Source organism: Hipposideros armiger, unplaced genomic scaffold (assembly GCF_001890085.2).
Source record: "Hipposideros armiger isolate ML-2016 unplaced genomic scaffold, ASM189008v1 scaffold_192, whole genome shotgun sequence".
NCBI lineage: Eukaryota > Metazoa > Chordata > Mammalia > Chiroptera > Hipposideridae > Hipposideros > Hipposideros armiger.
Window position 1 is genome coordinate 2850998 of NW_017731542.1, and position 17671 is coordinate 2868668.

The window sequence follows — 17671 nt, forward strand, 5'->3', positions numbered from 1 at the left end:
TGTGTGTGTGTGTGAGTGTGTGTGTCTGTGTATGTATGTAGAGTTTTTTTTCACCTCCTGCTTCTACCTTCTTAGTTACAATGTTTTAGCAACAAGGGTCTAGGAGTGAATCTCTTTTCTTTCATTTGGCTGCACTTTCAATTTATATACTCTTGTTTTTGTTTCAAATTACCTTTGTAATTATTGTAATGAATACTGTGCTACTATAAAAGTAGTCCCCATTATCTTTCAATATTTCTTTTTTCCTTCTAAAAATGATCAATTGTAAATTGGCATTAAAATGTTAAATTCCATCATTCCTAACACATCCCAGCAGCTTCTAGACAAAATTATAACTTGACTACGTGAAAGATTCAACATTGATCCTAAAGGAGTCTTGTGTACAGGCTAAACTATACACAGTAAGACATCAGCTGCCTGATCGTGTCTCATGCCCCTCCCCCCTCACTTACTATACACTTGTCCCCTTTCGAGTCCATGAACAAGCCTAGACGGACTTCACTTCACATTACAAGTTTTGCACAAGCTGTTGCCTCGCTCTAGAAGCCTCTTCTCCCCGATCCTCTCCTGATGGGCTGGCTTCTTGTCATTCAAGTTTTGCTTAGCTGTCACCTCCTCAGAGTATCCTCCCCTGACCGCTTAGAGTCACACTCCTTTAAATCATCCTACTGGGTCTTCTTCTTAGAATTTGTCATGATCATACATTTTCTTGTTTCTGTGTATTTACTCTCTGTCCCTCCCTAGATACAAGAAAGGACCTTATCTATTCCATCGCCGAAGCTGTGAAGTCTGTAGCACTTCCTGAATGACAGATTGCTCCCTTAATTAATGAGTTCTAAAATTAAAATTATTTTGGCTTTGTAGTTGAAATTATGTGCACACATATTTTGTGCTTCACTGGAGTTTATGTATTATCTAAGATAGATTACATTTCCCTTTGCAATTATTTTGTCTTATTGAAACTACCACTAAGTTATAGTTAATATTTTGTCTCTTATAGGGGTTCTATACCAGGATCACTGATTTGAATGGTATCTGTGCTTATTTTGTAAAATTATATTTTAAGCTCTTAGTATTGATTTTAAAAATTCAACAGACATCATCCCATCTCTGTTAGTCCATACTGTAAGAAATTTCAAGGGAATTTTTTCTGGACTGAAAAATATATGCTTTCTTTGCCAAATTCATATCCACACACTATTTCCCTAAACAAGTCTTGTTTCCAAGAATTTTAAGGTAAACTAGTTCAAAGTTATAATAATCAGGTCCTTTTAGGTGTTCAAAAGCATCTAAGCATCTTCTTTTAGGCAAGCAGATCATAATCAAATCACCTTCAGGAACAATGAATGTGAACGACCATCTCCAGAAAACAAATCCACAAATACAGAAATATGCATATAGTTTCAGTGGGTTCATGAACCCCACTGAGCTTACTTACTAACTCATTTTAAGGGCTCCTTTAGATGATTTTGGTTATTTTATTTTATCCTCAAGGGTTTTCATTGGCATTGTTTAATTTGTAAGCAACTTATAAGGCTTTAAGGAAGAACTAAAGAATTTGACTTGAATTCAGATAAGCAATGACAACTTTTTTACAACTCCCTCTTTTAGAAAAAAAAAATGACATAACCTTGGAAATCAAGTTGAGAAAGTAAGAGAACTTATTTTTCAGTATTTGTTTCTATGGTCCTGGTTACATACCAAGAAATAGTCCCAGTGGGATGCAATAGGAGGTGAGAAAGACTTATATTTGCTATAGCTTCTGTTCCAGTGGTTAAGGTTCCGGGTTGACTTTTGAGTCTGGAGAGAGTGTGCCATGTGTTCTCTCAAGGAGGCCCGTGCACCAGACTCTTGGTAGAGCACTGACAAAGGCGTCTGCATTGTTTTGGACACTGACACAGTGCATTTAGTGAGAGCTCTCCCCCAGCTAGCATATGTCCTTTATGATAAGCGAGCATGGTAAACCTCACTGATACAGAGACACATCTGTCTTGCTTTAGGACTGAGCGACCTCACGACCTGAGCTTTGGGTAAAAGTAAATGACATGGTGGATTTTCCCAGCTTGACTGAATTTGAATTGGTATACTAATCTATGCTTGAATGTATGCGATCTTTAAAGTCCCTTAGATAGAACCAATACTATTTATCTTACCATTATTTTATGCAATTTAAGTATTACACTCGGAAAGAAAATTTATAGGTTAATAAAATAGTGCAATCAAATCCTTTATTTATTGTTCTCATTAGATTGAAATCATAAACCAAATGAACAAGAAAAATGTCAATAAAAGGTTTAGCATGAAACATTAATTCTCAAGCTAACGTCAAGAATATTATGAAAATATGCACGTTGCTTATAATTGAACTGCAGAAAACCAACGCATTTACCTTTGAAAATCAGAGGTATTCATTGCCTTCAAGCTTCGGTTTAGGACCTTAGGCTGGGAGCCGATGGTCCCACAGAGACAATCTTCTGGTTTTGTTATGAAAGAAAATGGAAGAATCTCTCTGGAAGGGAAACTTAGGTCATTTTTATCTCAACCCGTATCTATTCCATAGAGTATATGGAACACATGACTAGTTCTGCCTGGCATTCTTTGCCAGAGTGGAAAACAGGTTCTACATAAAATAGCCTGAATTATCATACAGCCAAAAATAAGAATGAAATATTTAAAATTATAATTCACTTAACTAGTGGAAACTGAACACATTATCCTCTTCAATCAGAGATTTGCAGTCATCTTTTGCATACTATATTTAGCCAACAACCTAATTTGAATTTTTAATTAGGAGATATTAAAATATAATTAGGAGCAAATAACAGGATGACAAAGCTACAGAAATTCAGAAAGGTCAGAGGAAGCACACTTCTAGCCACAGCAAGAAGCGTTCTTCAACAGATTTAGGGAATCCTGGTGACCACTTCATCTTCCCCACATTCACCTCCAAGGCAAGTTTCTAGGAGCGACATTGCTTTGTGACAAAAGAATGATTGTAATATAGGGATAACTGTCAAAACCAGAGACTGTACGTTCTGCAGAGTCAAGAGACCCCCAAACCTCAATAAACACCATATATAAAGGAACATAGCAAATTCCAACACAGCATACACACAAGAAAATTAATTCATTTATCAAAGACGGATACAATTTTGAATATGCATTTTCCAGAAGGAAGCAGAGGCCAACAGAGACCGTCTGCAGCTGTCATACCTGTGGAAGTGAAACAATGCATTACAAAATTCACACAATATGTGAATCATATGTGAGAAACCAATGTTTTATCAAAAAAAGGTCGGTGGCCCAACAAATAGATATTTATATGTATATATTTATATATAATGATAAAAACCAGCTTGCATGAGGGTCATAGTCTATCTACTTTGAAGTTATATCACACATACTATAAGCATTTACAGAATTTGTCAAGTTTGCATATACAGGAATTGCAAAATGAATTAAAATACATTGAAATATAGAACATTCAAAATGTATTTATATAAACCTCCCAGGATTGACAGGGATTGGCCATAATCAGCATTTGCCACCATTGAACAAGAGCTAGAATCAAGAAAAAGGAGAAAAATCCAAGCCAAAAAAAAAAAAATTAAAAAAATTCTTTCTTTTATTTCGTATTTAAAATAATGTTCTCCTCGTTGCCTCGCAGTGTTGATGATCTTGTTCTTGCCCCCAAATGGGGGTTTCCTTGGATGACAGTTTCTGTTCTGTAGTCCTGTGAGCTCTGTTTGCTTCCTGCCAATAACGGGTCTTTTAGTAGGAAATCCACGGGTTTCCGGGATCCGTAGTAAATATTTACTATCCCCATGACGGTCAGGCCAACCCCTGAGCAGTCAGTGAGATGGTGCTTTCAGTAGCCGAAAGGAAAGGAAAACAATAGGTCTTGCTGTTAGAAAATGTCCTAGCACTTCACACTAATTTTCTTGAAAGGAAAGATCAGTGATTTGCCCAAGAAAATGTTATGAACAAAGCGTGTGACAGCCTCTTCGTTTAAGCTTCCGGAAGCAGGCGCTCGTTGGGTAGGTAACTAGAGTACAGTGGGTGCAGAGTGGTGCTTGGAGTTTAGGGTCAAGTTTGCTGTCCGCTCCGTAGATTTTACAGGCGATTTGCTCTTTGCTTTAAGAAGAGAAAGTGATATTGGAAAAAAGTCAGCACTTTAGATTAAAGCAAAGCACCCTTCACAAAGCCACAAACAAGAAGCAGGACAGAAAGTCCATGGCTTGTAGCTATCCTCGCACCTGCGGAAGAAGTTATAAGATATTCGCTCATCTTGAAGATTTCCAATGCTCCTTATTAGGCTGTTTTAAACACATACACATATATATTTAATTAGCTTGCCAGCTTGGCTGTGGTGCTCATGAATGTCTTGGCATGCACTGCAAACAACAACACATACACAGTATTTCAGTCCTGGGAAGGTGGTCTTGTTTGTTTTGTTTGTTTTCAAACAATGCCATTCCACAGTTGGGAACTCCGAGAGCAACGAATCCAGAACCCTTTCCCTCCAGTTAATTCTTGGAGGGTCATTCCCTATAGGCATGGGGCATTTCTAGACCGGTACCCAAAATTACACCCCCTGCTTTACTGCTGCGTAAGCACAAAACCACAGAGATGAAACCAAACTGAGAGCGGCAGGCTTCCCAGGGTGGGGGGTGATCTGGGATGGGTGCATTTGGGCATTTTCTTTCAGAGGAAGGTTTTTCTCAATTTTTACCCTTGAAATCTGAGGAAAAGTTAGTGTTATCAAGAATTGGGACTTTTTAAAGCACTTCGAGACTATTTAAGGGAAAGGATTCAATTGTATTTTTGCAATGCTTCTTCATATAGTTTATCTAGTAAGTTTCTAGGTGCAAATGATGTGTTAAGTACCTGGGTTAGTAAGAAAACAAGAATGTAATCAGGCTCAAAGCATTTCTTTTCTTTTTTCCTTTTTTTTTTTTTTTTTAATTTGGAGAAAGATTGACTGGGGTCGAAGCGGGTAAGGGTAGAGACATTCAATCCTCTGAGTATTTTGGCTAAATCATGTTCAGGTACACACTGACAATTATAACAATTGAGGCAAAAATACATGCTGTCAAAAAGTCACCACAGAATAAATGTTTAGGGATTGGCTCTAAAGTGGCCATTTGGTGGCCTCACCCTGCTGCTGTTCAGTTAGGTGACCTGATGCGGCCATTGATTCAGCTTTGTTTGGTAGATGAGCCATATATTTAACACCATAGCTCTTCAGAGACACCTAATGACTGAAGACCCAGAACTTAGCGGTGGGTCTCTGGAGAGTGTTTCCTCTCTCAATCTGGGCGCTAAGGCTCAAAAATGCAAAAGTGACCCTGTAGTCCATGTGCAGCTTAAAGTACAAAGACCATGAAAGGAAAATATACACCATGTATTTAGAACCACTAGCCTCAGAGCTTCCCCCATTTAAGTGTGTGTTCTTGTTATCTTTTGACAGCTATCTTTTGAGAGATACTTTTACAGGGATTCATTTTCTGAAAATGAAAACAAAGGAATGATTGATTACGTGGCTCTGTAATTAGCCAGTGGCACTTGACACAATGTATGTCCTCTACTGGAAAGAAGTTAAAAAATGCTAAAAGCAATAATGCTAAGTAAAGAGGTTTACGCTTCGAAAGAGACATTTTTGAAATAACGATTTCCTTTTTAGCATGGGCATTGCAGATTGGCTCAAACACACTGCAACTGACTTATAAATCTTCCCCTTCCTCGAGTAATCTTCTGTCCACAGAAAACACCCGCCCCCTCATTCCTATGAGACATAAAGGGAACAGCTACTTATTTTGACCCAGCGTTTCCCACCATACTATGTCCAGCATGTGCAAGTTAAAACAAACTTTACATGAGCAGTATCATTGGAAAGAACCCTAATGATACACGGTAGAGAGTATTTTAAGGCCACTAAACCTTTGAATGGCCATCTTATAGGCCACGGGAACATAGTACTTTGTTTTTTCCAGGTCATTCATCCACTCTGGGCACTTGCATTTCCTAGCTTATTTTTAATTAAATGACATTTATTTGCCAGGCTGGCTATAAAGTTTTTCTTTCCTGCACAGTGAATTCTGAAGCAAATCACTGATATTTTATCTCTTCTTTCTATGTTTTATTTATACCTTGAATGAAGAGCTGTGCACTCCTTATCTTTGTAATCCGAAAGACTTAGACGTGAAATCTGAGAACCTATAAGAGTATAATTTGTCCATGTAATTTTAACAAGTGACCATCAGTCATTTTTATTTAGATGTATACCATTCTGAATATAACATGTAACATCATTCCCTATTCTGAATATAAACATTGCTTATCAAACAGGCTATGGCCTATTCTATAGAAAGTTAAAATTTATTTTTAAACAGCAAACTCTGGCCACTCGTCCTGCGCCAGTCTCACTCTTACAGGTGGAAACATTTCATGAATGAGGAAGCCAGGAGAGTGGCCAGGACGCTTGAGTTCTAATTTTCTCTGCTGCCACTTCTAAGATCCCAAATAAGATGCGTATTTGTTCCATGTGTTCTAAGAGGTGCATAATAACTATTTGTACATTCATGGGTTTTTTTTCCATATTAGCGTGTCAGACATTGTTTTGGGATAGGATCACCACTTTGCTTTATGTAGTCTTTTGCTTGATGCCCCAGCCAAGCAGTCTAGCCCTTTCCCCCTAATATGCCCACGCGTTTAAGCAGCTCTTGACCTCCAGGAACCCGCTCTTCCCTGTGTCTGCTCCCACCGGCCAGCTGTAAGCTCTCTCCTCTAACTTCAGCAGTATGTTGGGGTGGCCTCTCCTTTGGCCTCAGTGTGGCTTACATTGACCTGAAATTCATTGTATTTGTATCTTATCTCACTGGTTACACTGTAAGCTCATTAAAGGCGAGGGGTGAAATTTCAGCCATTATTTTTTATTACTCTCAATGTCAAAAACAATGCGTTCAGAGGTTTCAAACACTTGCCCCCAGCATAAAATGGCCCGTGAAGAAGGAAAGGAGATGCTATGATGTAAATTCTGTGAAGGACATGTACAGATAGTGCCCAGAGGAGGCGGAGCCAAGGGAACCTCGAGGTTTTTCTCTCAGAATGCCATTTCAGGATGTCCTTCGACTTCTCTTTAATATGGCACCTTTCATTTGTTTTTCTGCTTAAAGATTTTTCTAGTGCTCGCTCAGGTATAATTCCCTCTGCCTTTGTAAAGCACGGAAAGTATTTCTTCCATTTTGCAAATGGAAAGGTATAAGAAGTCTTAGGTGCCCAAGGAGCGTAGGAAGTTAGCTCCCAATTTTCAGCCCTTTTGATGCCTCACGCAGTAGCCAGCCACACGGCCTTCACTGAGCTGTGGGCGAGCAAGCGTGCCTCAGGAGAGTGCCTGTGACAAGTGAGGGTGTGGCCAAGGAGCACTATGGAAAAGGGCCTCAAATATTTTATCTTCACTATAATGATCATCTCAGAGCATGCAAGAACATCCCATCTATTTCTGTTAAAAGAACCAAAGAAAACAATCACAGCACCGTGGCTGAGATGGTGGCATCTTCAGCAGTCAGGTAGAGACAGACGCTAAGCAGCTCCACCGCCCTGTCACAAGGGCCTGCGGGCAGTGAGGTCCCTACCTGCCCGCCTCATGGAACTCAGCACAACTTCCCAGACTGGAAGGCCGGCCTGGCCCCTCTCACCCGCCTGCCAGCTGAAAGAACTCAGCTCCCCTTGGGCACCCTCCCTCTCAGACTGTTCCATCTGTACCACCATGTTGTCTTCGCTGGGTCTCCGCCCATGAGGCAGCAAGACAGGGAGCCTCTTTAAGGATGCTGCACCCCTCTTCATGCTAACGTCAGCCTCTAGGATGACTGAACTGGATGGGGCGTGTACTGTGTGTCAGGGGAGATGCGGCAAGCACTCTGTGTGCACTGCCTCACCTCTGTTTCTCCACAACCCCGTCAGGGAAGCTACAGGTCAGGAAAAGGTAACTCAGCAACCTGGAACAACGTCACCCTGGGTTCCATGGGTAATGGGCAGGAAAGCAAAGGTACAGACATGAAGGAAAAGCAGTGCAATCAGGTCAACTAGAGTACAAACGAGCTCCTCTCTGAAACTCCCTGAGGCGAGCCAGCTGGCCCTAGCGTGTCCACATCTGTTAAACCAGGATATGAAGCCATTATTTAAATGTACACTCATCTCTTCAGAGCAAGTGCACCGGCTGCGGCATGCTGTAGAGAAAGAAATGCGTTGTTACACAGCTTCTCCCCAACTCTGATCTAATAAACAGTGAATTTGAAAACATCATCAGCCTCTTAGTTCTCCTAAATGTTAATAGGAAGTTTGTTTCGTTCCAAGTAGCGTATCAAATATCTTATGATAGAATAATATTTGGAATGTTTCTTATTATAGACTTTTAGAGCTTAGAGGTTCTTCCAAATTCATTTAAATATTTCAGTGAGAGGTGGCTCCGCCATTATTCTTACATGTCTTCTTTCTAGGAGTTTCTCTTTCCAAACTCTTAATTCAAACTTGATAGCCCGGAACCAAGAAAGGTTAAACTGATTGTTCAAAGTGCCACCATTAGTTAGTGACCGGAAGAGAAAGACAAGAGCACTTGTCTACCAGGAAAGGTCATGAGAAGATAACGAGTATTTTGTTCAAAGAAGCAAGCTGAGTGTTGAGATGCAATCTAGACAACTCATCACATCTCCATTTTACTAGCTCTTCAAACATCCACTTTTTCTAGGCCGTGAATCTCTGATGGATTAATTTCCTATGGGAGTACAGCTTGTAGGTGCTTTACGTATGGAAGCAGCCACAATTCAGGGCATCTATCTGTAAATCTATGTACAATTCTCCATAGGTCTCGGTCTCTCTCTCTCTCTCTCTCTCTCTCTCTCTCTCTCTCTCTCTCTCTCTCTCTCATTTGAGTATCTAGTGGAATCAAAAGGATCAAGAAAAGAGAAAGGAAGTAATTTCTCTCCCACTGAGGTTCCATGGTCTGAGTCCAGAAACTTTATTTTGTAAAAGTGAAGATTAGCGATGCTTATCACATGAACAAACCTAAAAATATAAACCCTCCAATAACAAAAGAAGCAACAATCCAATGGTTTTTTTTCCTTTTTTTTGGTCTGTGCAGAGGCTCAGCTTGTAAAGAACGGAGTGTCCAAACAGCACCAGGAACAGACCAGCCTTTGACAAACTTCTCTTATTACAGACACCAGCTTTAAGGAATGAAAATAGTGTGTGAGAATATCTGAGCTAGCTTTTTAATGCAATTTGTATTCAAGTTTGCACATACTAAGTCACTGTTTAAGGTGGAAAGTCAAATAATAGGATGATTGATTTTAGCCTATAATTTTTTGAAAAGAATATATTTTTCATTAGAATTCTTATGGATCCAGTGCCAATTTCTTCCAGAAATCCCTATTTAAAAAAAATAAAAATGTGCTGCCTTTTGACCCAATATGTAAATCACCTATTTTTAAAAAATTCTTTATTAGTTTGTGGTGTAAATCGCCTATTGGTTGAGCCCCACCATGGGGCAGCCGCTGTTTAAATTTCCTTTCCTGCTTTCCCTTGTCAGCAGATGGACACCTCTGTCTACAATAGTTACAAGGCTTCTTGTGTAGCTGAGGGAAAATAGTGCAGTGACCCTCGTACACAAGGTCAAAATGACGAGGAGCGTGGTGATACCCCACTCACCCCAGAATGTTCCAGGCTCTCTTGCTTACAATGAGTGCCTGTAGGCTTTCAGGGTTTCCTCCTTCTACAGTAACTGAAAAATGGACACTTAGCAGTGACGCTGGCTCCCGCCTGCTAAAATTATAGTGCATCTTAAAACAGCGCACTTTGTAAGACGTGATCTGGGTGCAAGACAGGATGATGGTGGTGGTGATGGTGATGATGATAGCAGCTAATACTTCTTGAGCACTAATTATTTCTTTACCTCTGACCATGATCTGTGAGGCTACTATGATCTTTTTGCTGATTGAGGAACTTTGCTGAGTGGGCATGCCATGTGTTCAAGTTTCCTCAGCTCGTAGGTGGTGCAGCTGAAGTTCAAAGCCAGTTCTGTTTGACTCTGCAAACTAATTTGCGTCATAATTTCATTTAGCGATTCTACATACTTGGAAACTATACTTTCTCAATGCTGCCTATTAGAAATATACGGAAATATGAGTGGTTTTGACAAACGATAGGGAGAACAATATAAATTAGTGGAAAAACAAATAAAGTGTTTTCAAAGGATGCCATTTTAATACTGCTTATAATAACTGCTTTAATGAATACATAAGAATAATTTATTCTTAGCACTACATTTACAGGTATGTAAATAAATGCTGCTAAAGTGCTTAAAGCCGTTTGCTCATGGAGCTTAAATATGCCTTCTGCATGTATGTTTTCACTATTAATCAGCAAACTCCTTATGCATCACATGAAGGTAGATATTAATCCTTGCCCTCTTGGAATGCTCATAAACTCCATATTAGGGGTTGCACACACGTCTGGTTTTGTTGGACTGATAACAGTGTTGAAAAATGCCAAATTTGTCCAAGGGCTTAAATAAGTACATTCAACTTGGGGAGTGGCCTGGAGGAAATTGTCAGGACAACTGAGAACAACATGGGGTGGCTTTGATGCAGGGACCATGACTCCCAAGCACTTGTCCCAGGGGAGGCTAGGACAGTCCACCCCAGGGGAGAAGCTGGTACAGAGTGCACCATGGCTAGAATTACTGACTGCTGAGTAAAGAGGTAAGAAAGATGGATTTCATGTTTGAACCATCACTCACTGATTGGTGGGACACAGTTCTCTTCCCACCCACCCTTTCTACGTGTTGTCACAGACCCCCATCTCCAACATCATCAGAGGAAAATTCCTCATCCAAGATACATCTCGTATTTTTAGAGAAATGGCAATCAAGGGACTTGGAGTAAAGACATAATGTGAAGGAAAGAGAAGGAAAGAAACAATTTTCACATATCTTCTCATATAAATTGAAAAAGATAGCGCTATCACCATACTCTAAATACAGTAATTTGCCTAAATTAAAAAAAAATTATTTTACTTCTTCAGCAATGTTTGGTTCTGAGAGAAAAAATTATTTGAGGACCTAATGCCATGGGATATAGAAAAACATCAATGACATAGCTTTAGAAAACACACTTGCTTTAATGTAAGGAAAATGCCTTAAGACATTGCACATATGTTTTCCAAGTTTGAGCCAATGCTTTTACCCTCTTTCTTAATCTAGCTATTTTTAAACGATCTGAATTAGAATGTTTTATAAATTATCTTCATAACAGAAATTTTCTTAGCCATCAGAATTACACAATTAACAGAGATAGCTGAAGCAAGAGTTTTTTTGTTTTTTTAAAAATCCATATCCTACTTATCAAGGCATGAAAATAGAATGATAAAAGTACACAGTTGCCAAGGACAGTTCATCAAAGTTCCAAGATACAGTTTTTATAAAATACAATTAAAAATAAATGAATGTTATTGTTTTCATGGGTATGTAATGAACGATGGTTCAAAGGCTATTTTCCAATCCTCTCTCTCCCCATTAACACATAAGTGGTTTGGGGTTGTTTTCTTAAAGACTGGCCAAATTTCCTAAAAATTCATGTTTGTTTTTTTTTTTTTTAGCTGAGCCATCCTGCCACCTGTTGGCAGCTCAGCTCGGGCCGAGCATCGAACCGCTGTTGCTCAGAGCTCACACTCCTGAGCAAGCTCTTAACCAACTGAGCCACTCGGCCGGCCCTTCATGTATCTTCTTAACAATATTATCCTCATAGCTGTTTTGCACTATACATAAACCAAACATAATATTTAATCCACAAACATTTATGTAATTCTAATTCCGGGCTAACCACAGTGCGAGGTACTTCAACAACACCAAGAGTATCAAGGTACGATTCATATCTTCAAAAGCTTTGTATTATAGGATTGGTGGAAATAGAGTGACTTTTTATATTCTAAGTTATATATATTTTTCTGTTTAGTTGTGATTCTACTGCTCACTCCCTAAATGGAGCATTTTTCAAACTAACTCTTTACAATGCTATGAGAAGTGAGAAAATTTCCTTTGTAGCAAATACATTTGTTCAATCAGAAAAATTAAAAATAAAATATTTTCTTAATGGCTGAAGAAGATGCTGCTAAGGATGATGTAGAACATAGGACATCTAAATAAAACAAATGAAAAACGTCCCATAATAGACACCCCCTCACAGCACAGTGCTTCAGATATGTATATTTTGAAATTTGGAATATCTGACTGCATTATTTAATCTTTATTAAAATTCCTGCATGTGTGAAGATGATAAATTAGCTTAAGTTAATTTCCTATTTTTATTTTTCCAATAGCTCCATTGTGGCCAGTTTCACAGAATAAGGTATTCTAACTCCTACCTTTTACAATTTGCTTTAATTCAAGCACTAAGAGTGTAACCATATACATTGGGTCTGTTTCATGCACATAGGATTCTGAATTCATGCAGAAATGTTCTCTCAGACTTTTTGAAGCAGTCATATTAAATAAACATAGTTATCATTTATAAATATTCCAGTGTATTGGTTTTCCTTGACACACGATTGCTCATCGCTTTGATCTCCCTCTGAACTGGGGGCCGAATGAGTCATACTATTGAGAGGAAAAATGATTCCATGATGTTTTATTTATGGACTTTATAGGTGCTTGAATTATTGAATCAATATAAATTTATCAAGCACACCCATTATGTTTAGAAAAACAGAAGGAATAATCTTATGGTCAGATTCTCCACCCAGATCCCAGGATATAATATATGATGTTTTTAATTTCCATGCTACTAGCAATTTCTGACTACGCCACTTTTATAACACTTTTAATATACACATGTGTGCACAGTACATGTATGTACATATACATACGTGCATGTACACATGGTATGTATATCTTAAATATTTACACATGGTGTATATATTTTAAATGTGTCATGAGCTTCACAATGTCATTATTTTACTTTGCCTTTCTTTGTTTATTGAATATATTTGTTTGTTTTCTCTTGAGCTGTCTGTCATTGCCTATTTTTAAATTTAGGAGCTTTTAAATAACGTTCTTTTTTGTTTTCTTATAACAAAAGTTATAAATTATCGTTGTACAGATGTTATCAATACAAACAAAATAATCACATAATTAAAAACTACAACGTATACTGACTCCTGATGTACAGTCTCATGTATGTCTTCTCATCATTTTTGAATGCACATATCTCAGATTGATTTAAAGTTGAGTATTCTATGTTTTTTCACTTGAAAGGTTTGCATCCTATATTTTTTCACATTAAATTTTGTGTTGAGTCTTTTCTAACTTCATTAATCATTGTTTGGAAACCTGATTCTAGAAGCAGCTTAATGTTTATTTTATGGGTTTACCACTCTTGTTAGGTAACTTTCCTTCTCTAAGTCATTTGAGTATTTCCGGTTATGGGGAAGACCCACCTGTGTGACAGGTATCCCTGTGAGCGGGTCTGGATCTGCCTGATTCCTTATTTCCTTGGAATTTCCTCCCAGGAGCATCACTTCAGGGACAAATAGGCCATGCCATCAAAAGCCCTGTGACTGATTTTTCCCACCAAATTTTCTTCCAGAAGGGAAGTACCAGTTCACTGTGCAAGTCATAATATAGCAGGATGCCCGAGGCATTGTAACCTTGATGATACGTGTTGATTTTAAAAATCTTTGCCAAGATTATATGTGTCAAATATTTTAACATGACTAGGGTTTTGACTGGGATTGCATCAAGTCTATAAATACTTTTGAAAAACCTGACATATTTACAGTCTGAGATTGTCCATCCAAAAACATAGCATCTTTACTCATTTATTCATACCTAAACTCTTAACAAATGTTCTAATGCTTTTCGTACTTATACTACTTATTTGTTGTCTTTGGAAAAAAGCTAGATATTTTATACATTTTTGTTGTTACTATTGATTGATTATATATTATGCCCCAAATATTTTCTATTTGGGTATTGCTGTCATATAGGGAATTGATTTCAATTTATATCTTTGTCTTGTCTTTATCAATATTATCACTTTTCATATCTCTAAGTCACTTAAAGTGTATTACATAATCATAGCATCAGAAAAATTGACACCTTTTCCTTCTTTTCTAAGTATTAGACACAAATATTTCCTTGTCGGTTGTATCACCTTTTGGTTACATTTGATTAAACACATGTTTTAAATTTTATATAGTGAAATGTTATGTCATTTGCATTTTTTGTAATTGTAAATCTTCAAAGCCTCAGGCCCCTGATTTTATGCTAATCTTTCTATATCTGATTTTTCTTTTCGGCTTAGCTCTTCAATCAGAGCTCATTTGGATAGATATCATAAATTGTGATAATGTTGCCTTTTGTCATTTATTAATTAAATAAACCCTTCCTTCATTATATTGCTTTAATTCACCAGATATTATATTATGTTGCATAATTTTAGAGATTCCCAGGCTTCTTTTCTTTCATCTCTATTCATATTTATGTTCCTTAATGATCCTCTTAAATCATGGTTATTTAAGTATATACTTTGATTTCGGATAGTGAGAGAGGAAGAGAACTAACAATTGCTGAGCTCGCTCATATGCCAGGTTTCCTCTTATGTCACTTAATGTTGAAAGCCACCCTGGGACATATGCGCTTCTGCCTCAGTTTCGTCTGGGCGGCTCAAGGAGACTGTGTACACAGCTCCCTCAACAACCAAGCTTGCAGAGTGCGTCTCAGAATTGAATCTGTATCATTCCACTACCAACAGGCTGTCCTTCTTATGAGAGGGTTTAAAGATACTTTATTTTTCTCTTTCTGTAAATCCTTCAACAATATTTTCACTTGTTCATGTTTTTAGATGCGTCTATGTTTATTTTATGATTTAAAACATTCCGAGGGTCTTTTTTTGAAAGCTTGAATTGAATTAAGATAGCAGCCAGTTTGTATAATTGCGACTTCCAAATTCATATTGTTTATTCCGGTCACACAGCTCAAATTCTTAAAAATCAGTTGGATTTCATTATGTTGTACAGTAAGGATCTAGTTATGACCTCGGGAAAGCCAGCTGGTGGCTAATGTGGCATAGTTATAGAGGGGAAAACTTCTCATCAATTCACGGCGTTGTGACGGGAGTGAGTTCTGAAATTATGAACGATAAAACACAAGCCAGGAGTGAAGACCCAGTCTTCCTTCTTTAACTCGTCACTGACACACACCCAACAAGGACAGTACTTGCCACAGGAGAGTGAAGCGTGTAGGGCTTGACTCACCTTTTCCCTCACCTTTATCCTGCTGCTGGTGATAATATATAAGCACATGCAACACTGGTCATATGAACCCAGCGAGCAGTTATCATTCACTGAGGCTTGGGCAGCGCCATGCTGTATCTGTGCGTATAATGTCATTTAACCCTCCAAATGAGGACACGGAGCCATACACAGCCATGAGTGATGGGGACGAGACGTGACCGGTCTTCCTCCCTAACCGCTGTGTCTACCGCCTCTGCTGGTGAGTGGCTGGGCCAGACGCAGATGACAGAGGGGCTGCTTCCTGTTTATTTCTGCTCTTTGCAGCTGAGATGAGCACACCTCAGTCAGGCTACAATGTTCCTTGGGAGAAGAAGCCCTTACCTGTCTTTTAGGACCTGCATCACCTTGACCCACAGAGTGGGATCTTTCCGGCAGCGTCTCTCCCCTTTGGCCATCTATCCAGAAAGCTGCTCCTCTGGCAGCTTCATGAAATCGTCAGAGACAAGAGCTTAAGACATCAGCCAATTCAGCGGCACGTCTCCTCACTTACAGAGCTCTGGTCAGAAGTGGACCTGTGTGGTCCCGGCCGCGTGGAAAGCCCTTCCAGCCTGCAGCTGGTCCTTGGTTTGGTAGACTCAGCCAGTGACTGAGTTTCAGGCAGTTAAGTTAAATATGGTTTGTGGGAGGGTGCAGTCAGTATTCACTGTTAAACTCCACCCTTCCGGTTCAGACATCTCTAGCAGGCTCCTTGGCCTGTGTTATCCAAAGCACTGCCTCAAATCTATTTTTCACCTTATGCATAGACACTTGATTTACACAGCAGCCGCTGTACTGATAGAATGACAATGATACAATTAATTTAACCAGTGTACGCAGCCAAGTTGGGTCATTTCAACCAGAATCAACATTAAGGTCTGAGCTACACGACTGGCTCTCTACCTGGATGCCGTGCACCACTTCCTCACATTTTAAATCAGGAAAACCATCTCCTGCAGGACCCTCCCCAGCAGCTTTGACTTCTGTTTTAAGATAGTTCCTGCTAAATCTGGCCGCGACTTGGAAAGCTGCCATGTTTGTCAGCAGCAGAGGGACTTTGGGGCGCCCTTGGCTTCCAGCAGCTGGAGCGGCAGCTGCCTCTGAGCACTCAGGCTCACATCATGGTGGAAACAAATAACCGTGTTTCCGAGTTCAGAGAATCAGCATTCCTGCTGAGGCTCCACGTGGAAACATCCCTACACCTCAGCCACAGCCAGCTTTCCTACAAGCGCCAGCTGCTGGTCACAGGAGCTCACAGGACAGCTTCGCGAAAGGCCATCCCAGTACTGGGAGGAAAATAATAGCCAATGACCAGTTTCTAAAAGAGTATTTTATAGCAACACACACATTCACACCTCATAGTAAATGATAAAAGCATTTTAGAGTTAATGATTCTCATCATTTACTGCACATAACAATGCCTATTTCTGGTTCTACACTCAGAGTTTTGATTCAGTAGGTGCTGTGTGAAATCCTAGAATATGACTTTTTCACCAGCTCCTTGGTGAGTCTGCCACAGGCCATCTGCACTACACACTCTGAGAAACACTGCTTAGGAATCTTGATCGGTTTTGGAATAGTGGCAACATAATGTGTGCAAATATAATTATAAGAAAAATAAGATAAAAACAAAGATATACTGTTCCCCTCTCTTTTCCTTGTCTTCTTCCCCAACCGTGAGCTCCGCTTGCTCTGGGCACTTAGCGGAATGCAAGCTGTAATATTTGTAGCCACGAAGGTCTTGTTAGGGCGACCAGCTATCCTGCCTGAGACGGACGGGCTCCTCAGAATGTGCGACCTCCAGCACTGAGAGGAGAGAAGCCCCAGGAAAAGGTGGCTCCCGTACATGGCGCATCCATAGCTTCTAAGTAAGTGTAAATACATGGCTGGGGAGACCGGAGTGAGGGAACAGCCAACCTGACTAAGACAATAGGGGAAAGCTTTACAAAATGATTTGCATTTAAGTGGGAACTCAGACCATGGGGAAAGACTCAGGCAAAGAAAACAGCGTGGGCAAACTCATCATAGAGGGGACAAAGCATCTAAAAACATTCAGGAAATGCCACTTAGGAAGGTTGTATGTGAGGATTAGGAACTCGGGGGAAACAGGGCTGGAAATTAGACCATGAAAGGTAGGGAAGGTGCCTTGGAAATATCAGTATCTACTACTTGCTCGCTTGTGATCTGTTCCTTGTACTGGAATTGAGACATGTGTGTCATTAGATGCTATTGGAGCGAAACCCATGTTGGGGGAACAGAAAAGATGCATTTGTTCAAGGATATTTTGAGGAAACACTCAGTAGGACTGAATGACTAATTAATTCATTGTGGCAACTGACTGAAGAAGAGG

General features: G+C 39.4%; 1 protein-coding gene across 1 annotated transcript in view; it reads right to left on the reverse strand.

The window, feature by feature from the left end:
- Nucleotides 1–4078: 4078 nt before the first annotated feature.
- The window catches only part of VSTM2A (V-set and transmembrane domain containing 2A), a 31648-nt gene continuing 18055 nt past the window's right edge, over nt 4079–17671 (reverse strand). The window contains exon 3 of the mRNA XM_019653024.1: nt 4079–4307. Coding sequence (XP_019508569.1) covers nt 4180–4307 — 128 coding nt within the window. The 3' untranslated portion in view covers nt 4079–4179. The remainder of the gene's footprint in view (nt 4308–17671) is intronic.